Below are 17,183 nucleotides of genomic sequence, written 5' to 3'. Positions count from 1 at the left end.
CAGCGACCAAAAAACCCATAAGCATCCAGGTCTCGGAAGTGACAGTGTAGAAGAGGAGTTAATAAATTAATTCAGATTCAATTGATGACATTCCTATGCAAAGTAATGTACCAGCAGAACCCTCCAAATTCACCAGTCTATGAGAGAAATCAAGTCAGTCAACCTACTTGTAACACCCCCTGTCATACCTTTATAAATTCCTCTCACTTACCTTCTCCTGCTGAGATCACACCATCAGATGCGGGTAGAGGTTTTTTTCCAGTTGTTAAGACTTCTGGTACCATCTCACAAGAGGTTAAACCTGAACCAGAACCTGATATGGTTTTGTCTGAAAGAAACCATGATGAATATGAGAATATACCTGACCAGGACTTGCCTGAAGGGGCAACACCTTTGACCCCGGCCCCTGTCCTTTGTTAGGCCGAGCTCCGACTCCATGCATTCCATGCAGAGCCCCCTGTGAGAGCAAGCCAGCAACATTTCATTAAACTTCTTTTCAAACCATATCGACTGGAAACCTGGAAACTGAATAAAATCTGATGCATCCAAGAAAGTAGTGAGTGAAATTCGGTGAGGTCAAATAAGCCATGAGGCTAATGAATTATTGAAATACAATGTGTAACTGTGCATCCTGCTACTTAACAGCCCAAGCTGGATCAACTCAAGATCTGCTGGAATGACACAGACTTGCTGCTGAACGACGGGGAGCCAAATTAATCGCAATTTACCTGTGGAAAATGGGATTAAAAAAGAGAAATGACCACTTGATGAAATGTTTGATACCAGTGATTTATTTGTGCCTGTTTACCTGAACAGGCCAGGCTTTAGCAATAACTGGATGGTGAGCTAAGGGAGGAAGCAGTGAAGAAGAAAGCCCTTGCTGAAACAATGCACTTAGCTGTATCCAGGCTTCAAACTTGGCTCCCCTAGGCCCATTTCTCCCCCTGGTGTGGTAGGACTGTATACTGTGCCAATTTACACAGAGACTTTTCACTTTGTGACCAAAGACTGTGAATCAACAGTGCAATAACTAACATTTCCCCTCTAGTCAATTCCAAGATGGCAATGGGGGTCGGCAGCCTGTTGCAGCAGCTCTGACTATTTGCACTTTTTTTGCTTCTTTTTCATATGTTTAACTTTGTGTTTTTATAGTTTTTTGGGTTTTTTTGCTCATTTATATTGTATTGCTGCAGCATTCTAGTTGTAGTATTACTGGGGAGTAATTCGTTTTTTCTTCACATAGTTTTTCTTGACTACTTACTTACTTATTTTTCTTTCTTTTCAAACATGGAGCCGGCATCCCCGCTGTGCAGATTCCTGAGGAGATATGGGGGGGGGCACCCGCTGTGGGAAGAAAGCTGGCGCTAAAGTCAGAGAGAGGATTGAGAGAGACAAGCCCTTCTTGCCATCAATGCAAGACGGCGCTGTTGTGTGTGGCTGGCCGTCTACCTCTGTTACCCTTTCTGTGTATTGTCCTGTTTTTAGCATTTTTTGTCCATAATGTGTCACCGCTGCTGGTGTATGATCGCCTGACTCTTTTAAATATCCGCGATTCTGTGGACAAACTACCGATCCATGACTTCAGTGGACAGCCAAAGACACCGCAGCCTCTGTTGGCGTCTATACCGCCGTGCTTATGGCGTCCATCCAGCGGGTTGCTACGCAATGGCCGACGCAGGAGACGAGGAAGGAGAGGTGGAGTAGTATGCAGACTGAGAGCTTACCTGGCTTCATCCTCCACACGCAACCCTTGTCGTCCACCGTTTGAGCTCTCCAAGGATTGCGCCAGTTACAGCATGTGAGGCTCCACAGATTATTGCTAACGATGGCTGCTGCCGGCTGTTCCAGAGGCCAGGTATCCACTCCCCTGTCACTGGCCCATGAGGATCTGTGGATGGGGCTGTGCGCCGGAGAATCTCCGCCCGATCGGCCGTGCCTCCCAACAAGCTGACCAGTGTTTAATTCGCATGGCTCTGGTAAGCACTAGGTCTGTGGCTAACAAGACTTTTATCCTGAATGACTTTTTTATTTCTTCTTCCCTGGATTTTCTCCTGTTGACGGAAACCTGGCTGAAACCAGCGCCTTCTCAGAGCTCCTCCCACCTGGCTGTTCCTTCTTCAGCTCCCCTCGACTTTCTGGTCGAGGGAGCGGGGTTGCTGCTGTATTTAATGACAGTTTTAAATGTTGACTTCTTCCCACAGATACTTACTCCTGTTTTGAGCTGCTATTATTTGGGGTGGAGTTTGCAAGTCCTGTGCTATGTGCTGTTGTCTATCGCCTTCCCAAATATAATAAGGACTTAATTCATGAGTTTTCTGAGTTTTTGGTGGACATTCTCCCAAAATATGACAAACTCCTGTTTGTTGTCCTTCTGACCAGTTTGCCACTGATTTTAAAAGGCTTTTAGCAACTTTTAATTTAATTCAATCAGTGGATAAACCTACGCATCATCTTGGGCACACTTTGGAACTTATTATTTCTTCCGGGCTCTCAATCTCCCTTTATGAGATTTCTGAGACTGCCATCTCAGATCATTTCCCCATTATTTTTGAATTTCAAGCCCCCTCATCAGTCAGCAAGCCTCTTGCTCCATCTTGTCGGAGTCGCATCATCACTTCCTCCACTGCTGATGAATTTTCTACTGCATTCAGGGACTCTCAGTTTTTTGCCTTGAATGGCATGGTCTCCCCTCTTTGTCCAGATAATATTCTGTCCTTCTTCTACACCACCTACTCCGGGATTTTGGACTCTGTTGCCCCTTTTCAGCAAAAATCTGCCAAACCAAGAACGGAGCCATGGCTAAATGACACCACCCGTGCCATTAGGCAACGTTGCAGGCAAGCTGAACGAAGATGGAAAAAGGACAAACTACATGTGTCTCTGGAAATGTTAAGGGACTGTTTTGCTGATTATCAGAGGGCTGTGAGGGAGGCAAAATCTCAGTTTCCCTCTGATATTATTTCTAGAAGCAACCATTGTCCCAGGATGTTATTTGATACAATTAATTCTTTTATAACCCCACCTACTTCTGTTGTGACTGATGCCTCAACCACCACTTGTGAGAATTTTCTTTGCTTTTTTGTTGACAAAGTGAATTCTGTCAGACAGGCTAGCAACAAGAGTTTTGATAAGGATCTGTCTGTTGCCCCAGCCCACTCTGCTGTGTTTGAGCACTTTGAGTTGGTTTCTCTCCCCTCCCTTGCTGACAGTGTGAAATCTTTGAAGTCTACTAACTGTCCTTTGGATGTTGTTCCTGCCAAAATGTTAAAAAGTGCTTTTAATACTGTTGGGCCTGGTCTTTTGGTATTTGTGAACACCTGCCTTAGTTTAGGAGCCGTCCCAGCTGCCTTTAAACACGCTGTGGTTAGGCCCCTTCTAAAAAAAACCTCATCTTGACTCCTCTGTGTTATCAAATTTTAGACCTGTTTCTCATATGCCCTTTCTCTCTAAGGTTTTAGAGAAAGTTGTTTTTGTACAGTTATGGTCCTTTCTGGAAAACAACTCTGTTTTTGAAAAATTCCAATCTGGGTTCAGGTCTCGTCATAGCACTGAGTCTGCCTTGTTAAAGATGCACAATGATATTGTACTGTCAGTTGATGCCAAGTGCCCTGTTGTCTTAGTTCTGCTAGATCTCACAGCAGCCTTTGATACAGTGGACCATACAGTCCTCCTGTCACGCCTGAATCACTATGTTGGCTTTCGCGGCACTGTACTTAAGTGGTTTACGTCTTATTTGTCTGATAGAACCTTTTCTGTAATGATTGGTGATTCCTGCTCCTCCAGTGCCTCTCTCTCGTGTGGGGTCCCGCAAAGTTCTATTCTTGGCCCTATTCTTTTTTCGTTATATATGTTACCACTTGATTCTATTATAGCCAGGCACAACCTTTCTTTTCATTGTTACACAGATGATCTGCAAATCTATCTGCCATTGAGGCCTAGAGGTACTGATGCACAAAGTTCCCTACTTGACTGTATTGCTGACATCAAGCAGTGGTTGGCCCAAAACTTTCTGCATTTAAATGAAGACAAAACAGAGTGCATTGTGTTTGAGGATACTGTGGCGACTGGCTTTGGCGCCTTGTCTTCATCGTTCAGTCCTACTGTCAGAAATCTGGGAGTGATCTTTGACAGTTATTTGAAATTTGATAAACAAATTGACAATGTTGTAAAGACAAGCTTTTATCAGTTATGTCTCCTGGCCAAAGTAAAATCATTCTTGAGCCGTCACGACCTGGAGAGAGCTATCCATGCTCTAATTAGCTCCAGACTAGATTACTGCAATGCACTGTACGTTGGCATCTCCCAGTCTTCTCTTAGCTGCCTTCAACTTGTTTAAAATGCAGCTGCCCGTCTGTTAACTAGCACTAGTAGACAAGAGCACATTACCCCAGTCCTCTATTCTCTTATTTTAAACTTTTAATGTGCCCTATCCTATTTATCTGAGATTTTAACTGTTCGTGAGCATGGCAGGGCTTTGAGATCATCCAACCAACTTTTGTTGGAAGTGCCCAGGTCTAAGCATAAACACTGGGGTGCCCGAGTCTTTTCAGTTGCTGCACCCAGGCTCTGGAATAAGCTCCCATGTGACATGCGTGCTATCTCTGACCTGGGCCTCTTTAAATCAAGACTTAAAACTTATTTATTCAGGATGGCCTTTAATACCCAGTAGTGTGGCAATACTTTTATTCTTTTTTATTATTTTATTCTGTGTTTTAATTGTATGTTATATTCTGTAAAGCACTTTGGTTCACCTGTGGGTTGTTGTAAAGGGCTATATAAATAAAGTACATTTTCATTTACATCTATTATCATGGGGAAAACAGGCCAAAAACAGCTACAAGGAGAAGATTGAGGCCTAGATGGGACAGAACAAAAAAAAGAGGTGTGGAATGAGATGACGATGACAGGCTGTGGGAAAGCCACACCTGGAGTTAAAGGAAGCCCATAATTTGCAACAGAGCTAAACTTATTCTTCAATAGGTTTGAGACAGCTTTGTCGCATGGAGCAACCGAAACCATCTTTAACTCAACATCAGCAAGACTAAGGAGATGGTGGTGGACTACCGGAGGAACCGGAGGCAACCTGCCCCAGTCACCATCCAGGGTGAGGAGGTGGAGATGGTGGACTCGTACAAGTACTTTGAAGGCCAAAATCAACAATAAACTGGACTGGACTCATAACACAGATGCCCTCTATAGGAAAGGACAGAGCAGGATGTTCTTCCTGAGGAGACTCAGATCGTTTGGCGTCTGTAGTGGGCTCCTCAAGACCTTCTACCAGTCTACGGTTGCCAGTGCTCTCTTCTTTCCTGTAGTGTGCTGGTGGGGTGGAGTTAAGACTGGTGAGGTCAACAGGCTCAACAAGCTTGTGAGCTTCTGTGGTGAGACTGGACCTGGACAGTCTGGAGACAGTGGCTGAGAGGAGGGTGAAGGACAAAATCTGTGCAATCCTGGACCCTTCTCACCCCCTGCACGACGAGCTGTGGCTGATGGGCAGCTCATTCAGCCAGCGGATTATCCTACCCAGGAGCAGAACTGAACGATTCAGACACTCCTTTGTGCCCACTGCCATCAGACTGCTACATCTAGCTCTGAATGATCTTGCATTTGTCCAATAATGACACTTTTTCTGCCACCTGTCACTTTATTCATCTGATGTAGCAATTTTATTGATGTAGCAATTTTATTTTATCTTTTATTTATCTATTATTATTTTTAATTTTTATTTTTCATTTTTTCTCTTTAATCTTATTCTATTTAATGTCCTTTGATTTTGTCTTGTGCTGCTGTGATACTTGAATCCCCCCCCCTGGAGGATCAATAAAGTATATCTTATCTTATCTTATCTTTAAAATTGCAAAACCATCAGGTTTAAAGGGGCACTGATGCCACTTTCAAAGTGCCATACCAGTAATCACTACAAAGTGTATTTTACTGAATGTTTGACTGTGGTTGTGCTAATTATGCATGGGTGAGGTATGACAAATGTTAGTTTTGTTCAGCTCATTGATTTGAACTGATAGGATTGTATGTATATAAACTGATGGAGTAGTAAGATAACTTAAAGGAACTTGACAAGCTAATTTGAAGAAACTTCATTAGCTACTTGAACAATTAACTGATAGTAGTACCACTACAACAAAATAACACTTTGGGCCGGATCTACTACAGGTTTGTGTGTATAAAAACGTGTGCAAACTCATTGCACACGCAAAAAAATGTACAAACTGATTTACTAACAGTGCACACTAAGGGTTGCGTCTTTTAAAGGTGCAAAATAGCGCGTCTGCATCCAATGAGTACGTTTGCTGCAATGAATGATGCAATATGGGGCGTTAACACGCAATTGTGCGTGTGCTGGGAGGAGAAAATGTAAATATATTAATTTAGTACATGCAAAGTGATTTATCAAACCTGATAGCAATTTGCAAATAGAAACTGCGTCTATATTTAACACGTGTCAAAGGTAGGTGCAAACGGTTTGTATGCGTAATTGCGCACACATGGCTGCGGTTATTGTTGCAAGAAGGAGACATCGAAACGATGAAAGAAGACGCAGAGAACGCATTTTGCACCCTCGTGTGAACATTTTTGGAATGAATGAGGAAACAATCATTAAAACATATCGCCTATCCAGCATTGCCATTTTGGAACTATTCTGAGAAACAGTTTTTATGTTTTCCAAGTTGCGAGATGGCAAGTTTGGAGATGGCTGGCTTGTAGATGAGTCAATTTGTAAAATCCTTTGTAAATTAATTAAATTAAAAACAAGAGCGTGTTTCATATTGATTCATATGTTTTTTAAGGTGATAGCGCATACCACCCTACACCCCTTCTTCCTGACACCTGTTCTCAACCCGACCACTGCCGGAGAGATAAGGTACAACGATGCCCATATCCGCACATGGAATATTGTGGAGCGCACCTTTGGAATCTTGAAGAGCAGGTTCCGTTGTTTCGATCGCACTGGAGGAGCACTGCTGTACAGGCCAGAAAAAGTGGCCCAGATTGTAGTGACCTGCTGCATGCTACATAACATCACCAAGCAACAAGGGCTGGAGCATAATGCCATGCCGGAGGAGAACGCCGACCTGTCCCCCCTCCCGTATGGAACAACAACCCAATGGTGCGGGGATGCAGACACGCAGCAATCTCATTCTAAGTCACTTCTTGTGAGCTGTTTGGTATATGCATTTATTTTTCTATTTTCATTCAATAATATGTAATTCAGAAATACACCTTGATTAAACATCTTGAAACATGCTGTAGATTAGAATATGAGTGCTAGTGTCACCCAATAAACTGCAGAGCATTGCAAAGTTAAGCAAATCAACATTTATTGAAAAAAGGTTGATTGAAATCACTTTTTAGATTCCAAACATTATTATCAAACGAAATAATAAAATAAAACTAAATACTAAACTAAACTAAACTAAATAGGGTGTCTCCAACACGTTTGCACCTCTTGTCATTTACTCAATCACTCTTAGTAAATCACCCGCAAACCGCGGATCAGCCCCACACGCAAAATTCTAGATTGCGTGGGCAACTTAGTACACGCAAATTGGGATCTTAGTAGATCCGGCCTTTTGTTGTTTGGATGTTTTGCCTTGATTTACTTACAAGTGATTTTTTATTTTATTTTCAATACAGCGAGTGAATTCAATTCTGTGTCTGTGTGTTTCATTAATTTTCACCCAGGTTCATAGCTATTAGTCCAACTGCAATTGTTGCATTTACTTTATACTATATTACAATTTGTTTACATTATTTTTATACATATTATTAACAAACATTAAGTATTTCATCATAAATGCTACACCAGACTAATTAAACTAACTTCAGTCTGATTATCAGGTTACCACTAATGTAGGTTACTGTTAAGACTAATACAAGCTACACCTCAACTACATAGACAGTCTGGTTTTCATTAACTTTAGAACTTATTGGTTACTCAGCATGTAGGGTGGTGGAATGTGTGCAGTCCTCTTGTTTTTAGAGTCTGAAAATGAATCAGTGTCAAGTGAAGGAGAGTCTGGGTCCAGTGAGCAGCAGAATGAATGGAGACTATTAGTCAGTGAAGCAGCACTGGGACTCCAACCAGGCAGGACGTTTAACTTTGCAGACCTAGAGTCTTCTCTGCAGGTTTTCTGCCAAATCCCCTATTAGGACAGAAAAATGATCTAATAAAAGATTGTATTTAGTAATTCCTAACTTTCAGGGTTGTACTTGCCTCAGGTGGACTAGCTCATGAGGACTTCTACCCCACCCCAGCTCTGTGTACAGCTGTTTGTGGCTGGAAAAGGGTGCATTTTTGTTGACAGGATGACCCCCTAACAAAGTGCAGATCAATGGAACAGAGGGATGGACTGAGGTGGTTGTTGGCCTCACTGACACTTTAGCCATGGACCCTGCTGTGCAGTCTGGCCTGGCTGAAGATTTCAGTGCCAAGTTTTTTAACACAACAAGCTGTGTTCTTACTGGACTTTTTCCACTGTATTAAAAAACACACATCTGCTAAAGGGTCCCTGTACCTCAGGGCAGGCAGCAGGTTTTAGGCAAACAATCAGTGATACAGCATGTTTTTGTGTTTTTCTGCTTCTTGTAGACCATCACACACAAAACAGCACACACCTGCTTTCCCAGTCTGGATCTCCACATTCTGGCTGAAGCGTCCGCAGCCTGCTGATGTTCTGGCTCGGACCTGGAAGATGTACTTGGTGCCTGGCTTCAGCCCTGACACTCGGGCGCTGGTGTTCTTGGACTTCAGAGTGGAGTAACTCTGCACTTCATTATCCTGTAACAGAAACAACCACATTTAGAGATCAGAATCGGGTAAATTGGCATATTGGTCAGCTCATGAGCTCAATAGCCCCCATTTATGAAACATACTAGAAAAAACGTCTGTCTGTAATACATCTTTATAATCTTTTGTTTCAACACTGACAAAACCAAAATATGTTTAGATCATTTATCATCAAAAAGAAGTAATTAAACCTTGCAACAATGTAACTAGTTAAATACTAGCAGCCTATGGGTTATTACATGTTTGCTGGTGTCCGGTTCAGACACAGGTGGTGCATCTGTGTATGTAATATGCTATTATAACAATACCAACAGTATTTAATATAGAGGATAATACTATTAATATATGTAGGCATTTGGTCAGTACATAACATGGATGTGTAAATTAAATTTTCCAACCTCAGCTGGAGTTCGACTGACCACAGCAGTGACTTCTGTCAATAATGTGTATTAATGACTCCCTTTAATGCCACTTTGTCAGCGAGAACCAGATGGTTAAATTGGATCTGGCACGTCAGCGTCTCCATTTGTAGCTCAGAGAAGTTTCTCTTATTGGCTGTATGACACCTTTCTGCGTTGTAAACTCGAAGGAAGAGGCCTCTAAACCCAGAATATATCGACATGGGATATTTAAATTACAATTGTTTTCAGCTGCCACATTTATTAACACCCAATCATTCCTTCACTGTGATCAGTGAGATAAGTATGTTTCATAAATCACATGTGAACCCTATCACATTTTTGTTGTTTTGTTTGATTGATAAATGAGGGCCTATTTGTTTCTCCATGAAAACACAAGCACCATATTGACGTTACATACACAGTGCACATTATTTACAGAAAGTTACAATATGTAACTGTAATTTTTCACAGTTAATTAAATTATTATCATCTCACAGGCTTTTATTTGTTATATTTTACCAAATTCAGAATTTTATTGTGAAATTTGTGCAGGTAAGTATAGTTATTCTACAGAACCATACTGCTAAATTACATTAATATATAGAGTTTAACTGTGAGATTACAGTGAAATACAATAATTCTACAGGAGGATACGGCTAAATCACAGTAATCAGATGTACATAAACTAGTTGATATAAACTATAGTAGGATTAGTAGGAACATGCTGTTATATCACATTAATGTAATGGGCTTTAACTGTGAGGTTACAGTGAAATATAGTAATCTCCTCCAGGAGCATGCTGCTAAATCACAGTAATATGCAGGTATAACTACTGTGAGATTACAGCTGTCATTTCACATCAATTTTTGTGCTAGACTAATCATTTCACAACTCAAACGATGACCCCAATAAATCTGTTATAGCCAAGTTTTCTTGTTGCTTACACTTAAACCTGGATTTGTGGGGTGCCTAATAGCTCAATGGGTATAGCAGACATCCCACATACAAAGGCAATGTCCTTGCCTTTTGCTGCACGTCATCCCCTCTACCTTGCCCTTTCATGATAAATAATGTCCTATCAAATAAAGAGGCAAAAGCCAAAAAAATAAAGAAAAAAATGATGTATGAGCTGTAAGACCTAATATATATATACACTATATATATATATATACATAATTTCTCTTCAAGAATTGACCGCAGTGATTTCTTCATCTAAATCATCAACGTGTCTCTTAGACCCCATCCCAACTAGGCTACTTAAGGAGGTCTTACCTTTAGTTAACACTCATATATTAGATCTGATCAATCTATCCTTATTAGCAGGCTATGTACCACAGTCTTTTGAGGTAGCTGTAATTAAACCTCTACTAAAAAAGCCCACCCTGGATCCAGAGGTGTTAGCCAACTATAGACCAATATCTAATCTTGCCTTTCTTTTTCTTTTTTTTTTTAACAACACTTTATTGAAAGAAATGCAGTGAAATGTTACATACAGACAGATTTGGCATACGGGGCATTTCCATCAGTTTTTCTATTTTATCCCAAATCCAGAATACCCTACCCACATCCCTTCCCGCAATCCTGATCAAATTAAGAAAGCAAGAGTAAGAAATAAACTAAAAGGATAATCAATAATGGTGAAAAGAATAAGTAAATAAATAAATAAATAAATAAATAAATAAATACACAACTTATATAAAATTAAATAAATAAATAATAATAAATAAAATACAAAAGATAAAAAAATTTAAAAAAAGAAAATTTTTGTTTTGAAACAGAGTCAGTCATTAATAGCACAGACGTTGCTGCTGTACTTTCCCAAGGCCAGCAGTTAGGTTATGCATACCTGGGACCACGCACAACACTCCCAAAACCATGCATACTAATCTTCCCTTTCTTTCAAAGATCCTTGAGAAAGTAGTCGCAGACCAGCTGTGTGATTTTCTCCATGATAATAATTTATTTGAGGAATTTCAGTCAGGATTTAGAGTGCATCATAGCACTGAGACAGCACTAGTTAAAATTACAAATGACCTTCTGATTGCTTCAGACAAAGGACTCGTCTCTGTACTTGTTTTATTTGATCTTAGTGCGGCGTTTGACACAATTTACCATCAAATTCTGCTACAGAGACTGGATCACTTAATTGGCCTAAAAAGGTTCTGCACTAAGCTGGTTTAAATCTTATCTGATTGTTTTCAGTTTCTTCACGTTCATAATGAATCATCCTTACATACTCAAGTTTGTTTTGGAGTTCCGCAAGGTTCTGTGCTTGGACCAATCCTATTCACTCTATATATGCTTCCTTTAGGTAACATCATTAGAAATCACTCTGTAAATTTCCATTGTTATGCGGATGATACACAGTTGTATTTATCTATGAAGCCAGAAGAAAGTAATCAATTAACTAAACTTCATAATTGCCTTAAAGACATAAAAACCTGGATGAGCTCCAATTTCCTGATGTTGAATTCAGATAAAACTGAAGTTATTGTTCTTGGCCCCAAACAACTCAGAGACTCTTTATCTGATGACATAGTTTCTCTAGATGGCATTGCTCTGGCCTCTAGCACTACCGTAAGAAACCTCGGAGTAATGTAACCCCTGTAACCCCTGTAAACGCAACTGTTAGAGCTGCTTCGAGTTCTCGCGGTATTTCGTAGAACTCGTAGGTCACGTCATTTGTGGGAGTCATGTGATTTAATCATGGCGGAACAGTCAGTCGGAAAGGTAGTGGGGAAGTGTTGCGTCGGGCTGCAGCAGATTTTCTACGGACCGAAATGGAGCCGGTTGAAACGAGTGACACGCTCTGATTTGTCACCTTGATTGGCCAGGTTTTTTTCCCCTCCCTTTGGATTGGAAATGTTCAACGGATGGCGAGCTACCCAGATTTGTGAGACGAATCATCTTCTTCTCCCACCAGTGTGGTAGGAGATGCAGAGCCTATGCCCCATTGCACACACTCAACACACATTCTGTTGAGCTCTCAAGAAGGTTGCGAATCCTTGCACCCCTCCTTCAACGAACATTTTAATGAACTCTCATATGGACTGATATTTTTGACATTTGTTGGAGAACGAACTGAACTCTGGGGTGGGATTATTTGGTTGTTGATGGTTTTGTCATTTGAACTTTGGATGTTGCTCAACTGCTCATGATCTTTGCCATACTGATCAACTGAACATCATGACATTTGTACATATGTAAATATCTTACCACTTTACTAATTATTAATACACTTTATTTGCCTATACTTTGACCTTGTTCCGTGTTTATTGTACTGGTCCTCAAACTCCATGAGCGAACTCTTATCTTCTGACACTAGTCCATATTGTTAATACTTACCTGAGTTATAACTTCTAGCCTAATTCTATTTATAATTTGGAGTAAGTGCTACAGTAACATTTGATCAAGATTTGTCTTTTAATTCTCATTCAAAACAAACCTCATGGACTGCATTTTTTCATCTGTGTAATATTGCGAAAATTAGGCCCATCCTGACCCGAAAAGATGCAGAAAAATTGGTCCACGCTTTTGTTACTTCAAGGCTGGATTACTGTAACTCTCTGTTATCAGGTAGCTCTAGTAAGTCCTTAAACTCTCTCCAGCTAATTCAGAATGCAGCAGCACGTGTACTAACAGGAACTAAGAAACAAGATCATATTTCTCCTATCTGGCTATTTTAGCCATATTATCCCACCAGAACACTGCGCTCGGAGAATGCAGGGTTACTCGTGGTCCCTAAAGTCTCCAAAAGTAGATCAGGAGCCAGAGCCTTCAGCTATCAGGCTCCTCTCCTGTGGAATCATCTTCCTGTTACAGTCCGGGAGGCAGACACCATCTCCACATTTAAGACTAGACTTAAGACTTTCCTCTTTGATAAAGCTTATAGTTAGGGCTGGCTCAGGCTTGCCTTGTACCAGCCCCTAGTTAGGCTGACTTAGGCCTAGTCTGCCAGACAACCCCCTATAATACACCGGGCACCTTCTCTCCTTCTCTCTCTCTCTCTCTCTCTCTCTCTCTCGTGTCCTATTACTGCATCTTGCTAACTTGGCCATTCTGGATGTCACTAACTCGGCTTCTTCTCCGGAGCCTTTGTGCTCCACTGTCTCTCAGGTTAACTCGTATTGCAGCGCTGCCTGGATAGTGTGACATGTGTGGTTGTGCTGCTGCCGTGGTCCTGCCAGATGCCTCCTGCTGCTGCTGTTATCATTAGTCATACTTCTACTGTTATTATACACATATGATTATTGTCACATATGTATACTATCAGATATTAATATATACTTTTAACATATTGTACCACAGTAGCCAGAACTATAATTACAATATTATTACTTTCATTAATGTTGTTGTAAGCTACTGTCATTACCATCTGTCCTGCATCTCCCTCTGTCTCTGTCTTTGTCTCTGTCTGTCTCGCTCTCTTTCTGTCTCATTGTGACATATGGATTACTGTTAATTTATTATATTGATCTGTTCTGTACGACATCTATTGCACGTCTGTCCGTCCTGGAAGAGGGATCCCTCCTCAGTTGCTCTTCCTGAGGTTTCTACCATTTTTTCCCCCGTTAAAGGGTTTTTTGGGGGAGTTTTTCCTTATCCGCTGCGAGGGTCATAAAGACGTCGTATGCTGTAAAGCCCCGTGAGGCAAATTGTGATTTGTGATATTGGGCTTTATAAATAAAATTGATTGATTGATTGATTGATTGATTGATTGATAAGGAAACCTGGATACAGCGTTGGAGGCAGGGCCCCTGTTCAGTCCTATTCAGTGGTGCATGAAGCTTAAAAAGTTCAACTTCCTGGACATGAAACTACCCAGATCATTCAAATTGAATGTCAACTCATAGAGCAGGCACACCTGACACCTCCACCAGCTGAGCAGCTAATAAAATAATTTAACTGTGCCGCTCTCCTAGACTTTCCAAATGTTATTTGATTGGATTGATCAAAGTCTGTCAGCAATGCTCAAAACAATATATCCACTGATTTACTCTCTCAAAATTAAGGTCTATTGAGAAAAAGAAAAGTCGTTTTTAGGCCCAATGGCATCATGTGACCGACCTGGAAGTTGTAATTCCACGGTTATGCCACTATGTCAAATTGGCATCAACTGGCAATAAACGATTTTGGGAGGAATCTAAATGTTTTAGGGGAAGAATACAGGGAGTTTTCAGTTTTTCTGCAAAAATATGTTCAATTTCTCATGCTTCGCATGCTCATCTTATGCTGTTTTCATTACAGCGGTGGCACTGCTACCTGCATGCAGGTATCAATAAACTGAACACAGCCTCTGTAATTGTTGAAATAAATAACTAAATGTGTGTGCTTCAGTGCACAACCATACTTGTGTGGAGAGGAATGTCATCATTTCTTTAACCATGAAGTCAACTCAAACAATCAAAACAAGATATTGTCTGCCTTTGGCAGTTTATTTGAATAGATGTATATTAACATTAGCAATGCTGTTTTTTTGTGTATGAACTTTTCTTCCCGCAAATAGTCCATTCAAACAGTTGCTTTACCTACATTACAAACATTTTCATATTTGCCTTGAGTGGTACCTGGCCATATAAATATGATTCAATTTATCCAAGTTTGGAGATATGTCATCTTTGCATCAACCCAGTAGTCAAGGACTCACCCTCCTCACAAATCCAAATTTAAGTCCTCTCCATCAAGCATTTGATTGTCTCGAATAGCAGAAACAAATACACCCCATCTCATAATTCTATCCATTTAACATTTCTTGCCACAGTTTTCGTCCACTGAGTTGTTTTAATTTTATTTTAATCAAGCCTAATAGCTCGATAGAGAATAAAATATGGAAAGCAGACACTGTGCACCTTAAAAAATGGTAGAGTATTGCATTTTTGAATCAGCTTTTCATTTAAATAAACTACTGGATTTGGATGCATTTCATTCAAGATTATTTGCTGCAAATTATTTAAAGAGTGCTCCAGGGAAGATGTTTTTCTGGTGGCAGATGCGGAAGTTAGCATCGCACTGGCCCCCTCGTCAAAAAGCCTGTGGAATTTTTCCATTTGATTTTAGATTATTGCCCAAAATAAGCTCTGTGGCAAACAAACATTTTATGATACTTACACATTTTATTCAACAAGACAATCTGCACAAAAGAGCATGACTTTTATGATTTATGAAGCCGAAATGCAATTACCATCAATAAAAACCGAACATTAAGCTCTGAACAAACTACACCATGATTGCATGAGGCAACATCACCACCATAACAAGACTTTGAAGCTGTGTTCAGCGCAGCTCAGCATGGAACAAACTGTGGTTTGTGCCAGGCGGACATGATTGCCAGTATTTTTTCATTATTGCAAGAAATTCCCCTGACTCATTCACTCATTCGCAACTGCCTTTTATTGAGACACATAGAAGCTTCAAAGTTCATGAGATGGGTATTTACTTTCTATTTTATGTTGTAGAACAAAACTTTAAGTGTCTTATAGCCTGTCTTAATCACAGACCTTATTTCAGGCATCTAACCAAAAACCCATTAAAAAAAACCCATTGACTTTGAGACAGGGGAATGGTGAGTGGTAAAATGTTTACTCATTTCTGGGTTTTAGGGCTCATTCCTGGTGGACTCTATTATCTAGTTTTTGAGGAAATAGTAATGGATTCCTCAACATGATTTATACTACAGTTTTTCTGTGGAGCAAATAATCAATTAGAGAAACACGGACATTTTTTCTGTAAGTTAACACACAAAATCTGTTTCAACAACAAAAGACAGAATTTTCTTACTTATTTTTACCCAGTCTGTTCTCATTCTCAGGTCTTCACTAACTGATGTTTGGTCACAGCCCTCGGCATCTGATACCCTTTATTCTCTGTAAGACACACCAGGCTTTCAGCTTACTACAGGGTAAACCCATCTGCTGCTGAGTATGAGACTCCGGGGTGGATGAGTCACACAAACACCAATCTGGAAATCCATTGGTAAAAAAAAAGAAAAAAAATTTTTTTTCTTCCTTTACCTCTTTTTTCGACTAACGGAAGTGCAGGAGCCTCGGCGATCGCTCACGCCCTTAACTTCCGGCGGTGCCCCCAGGGAATCGCTGTGTTGTTTACAAATACTTCGGGTAGAAAACCAGCAGAGTTTAGCTATATATCACATTTTTCACGTCACTATATCACCGTGTAGACTAATCTGATGTTTGTTAAGTCTATAAACACAATGATTGAACAAACGTTACTATTTCTGTGTGTTTTGTAATTAACACGGTTAGTGTAAATTAGCTGGGCTAACCGTTAGCTGTTAACGTTAGCCGTTAGCGGTGTCTGTAATAACCATAGACTGTATAAAAATAAGGTAATAACTCAATAAACGGTCCGTGAATAAAATATTTTTCCAGCGGATACCTTAGTTACAACATGAGTGAGCTAGCAAAGCAGTATGTGTGGTATTTATTCAGTTATGGGAAATCACAATGTCTAGAAAGCATCAGTGGCCGCAGCTGACAGGGACAGTTAGCAAAGCTAACATCAGGATGTCATCTGTTAAAAGCCTCCCGTTGTCGGATACGACATGAAACTACTCCAGTTTGCTCAATCATGTTGTAACTAAGACATCCACTGGAAAAAAAAAAAAAAAAAAAAAATTCACGCTGATGAGACGCATTTTGGGTGGAGCGGTCGCTATGGACGTGGAGCTTGCTGTTTCTGTAGGTACACATTTCCTGGGGACACCTGCACGTCTCAGTCACACCCCCTCCATTGTGATTGGCTAAAGCGCAGCATTGTTCAAACTCAAAGCCCCGCCCTCCCCACCTCTGTAGTCGTCTTTCACACAGGGCTGCCGACAGATTCTAATATGTAAATTGCAGAATCTGTCTTGAGAGATTACATAAACACAGGCCTTTCATCCAAGAGACAAGTTTCATGTCCCAGTCTAATTTTAACTCAAACCATAATCTCTTTCTTAACTTAACCAAACAGTTTT

General features: G+C 40.5%; 1 protein-coding gene across 3 annotated transcripts in view; it reads right to left on the bottom strand.

Moving 5' to 3' along the window:
* Positions 1-17,183, bottom strand: part of epha8 (eph receptor A8) — a 391,056-nt gene that overhangs the window by 63,020 nt on the left and 310,853 nt on the right. For all 3 annotated transcript variants that reach the window (XM_049570869.1, XM_049570874.1, XM_049570881.1), the window contains one exon: positions 8,635-8,797. In XM_049570869.1, the coding sequence (XP_049426826.1) occupies positions 8,635-8,797 (163 nt within the window). The remainder of the gene's footprint in view (positions 1-8,634; positions 8,798-17,183) is intronic.

This window comes from Epinephelus fuscoguttatus, linkage group LG1 (genome assembly GCF_011397635.1).
Source record: "Epinephelus fuscoguttatus linkage group LG1, E.fuscoguttatus.final_Chr_v1".
NCBI classification, from domain to species: Eukaryota; Metazoa; Chordata; class Actinopteri; order Perciformes; family Serranidae; genus Epinephelus; species Epinephelus fuscoguttatus.
The sequence above is the reverse complement of the archived record's forward strand: the minus strand, read 5'-3'. Positions and strand labels throughout refer to the sequence as shown.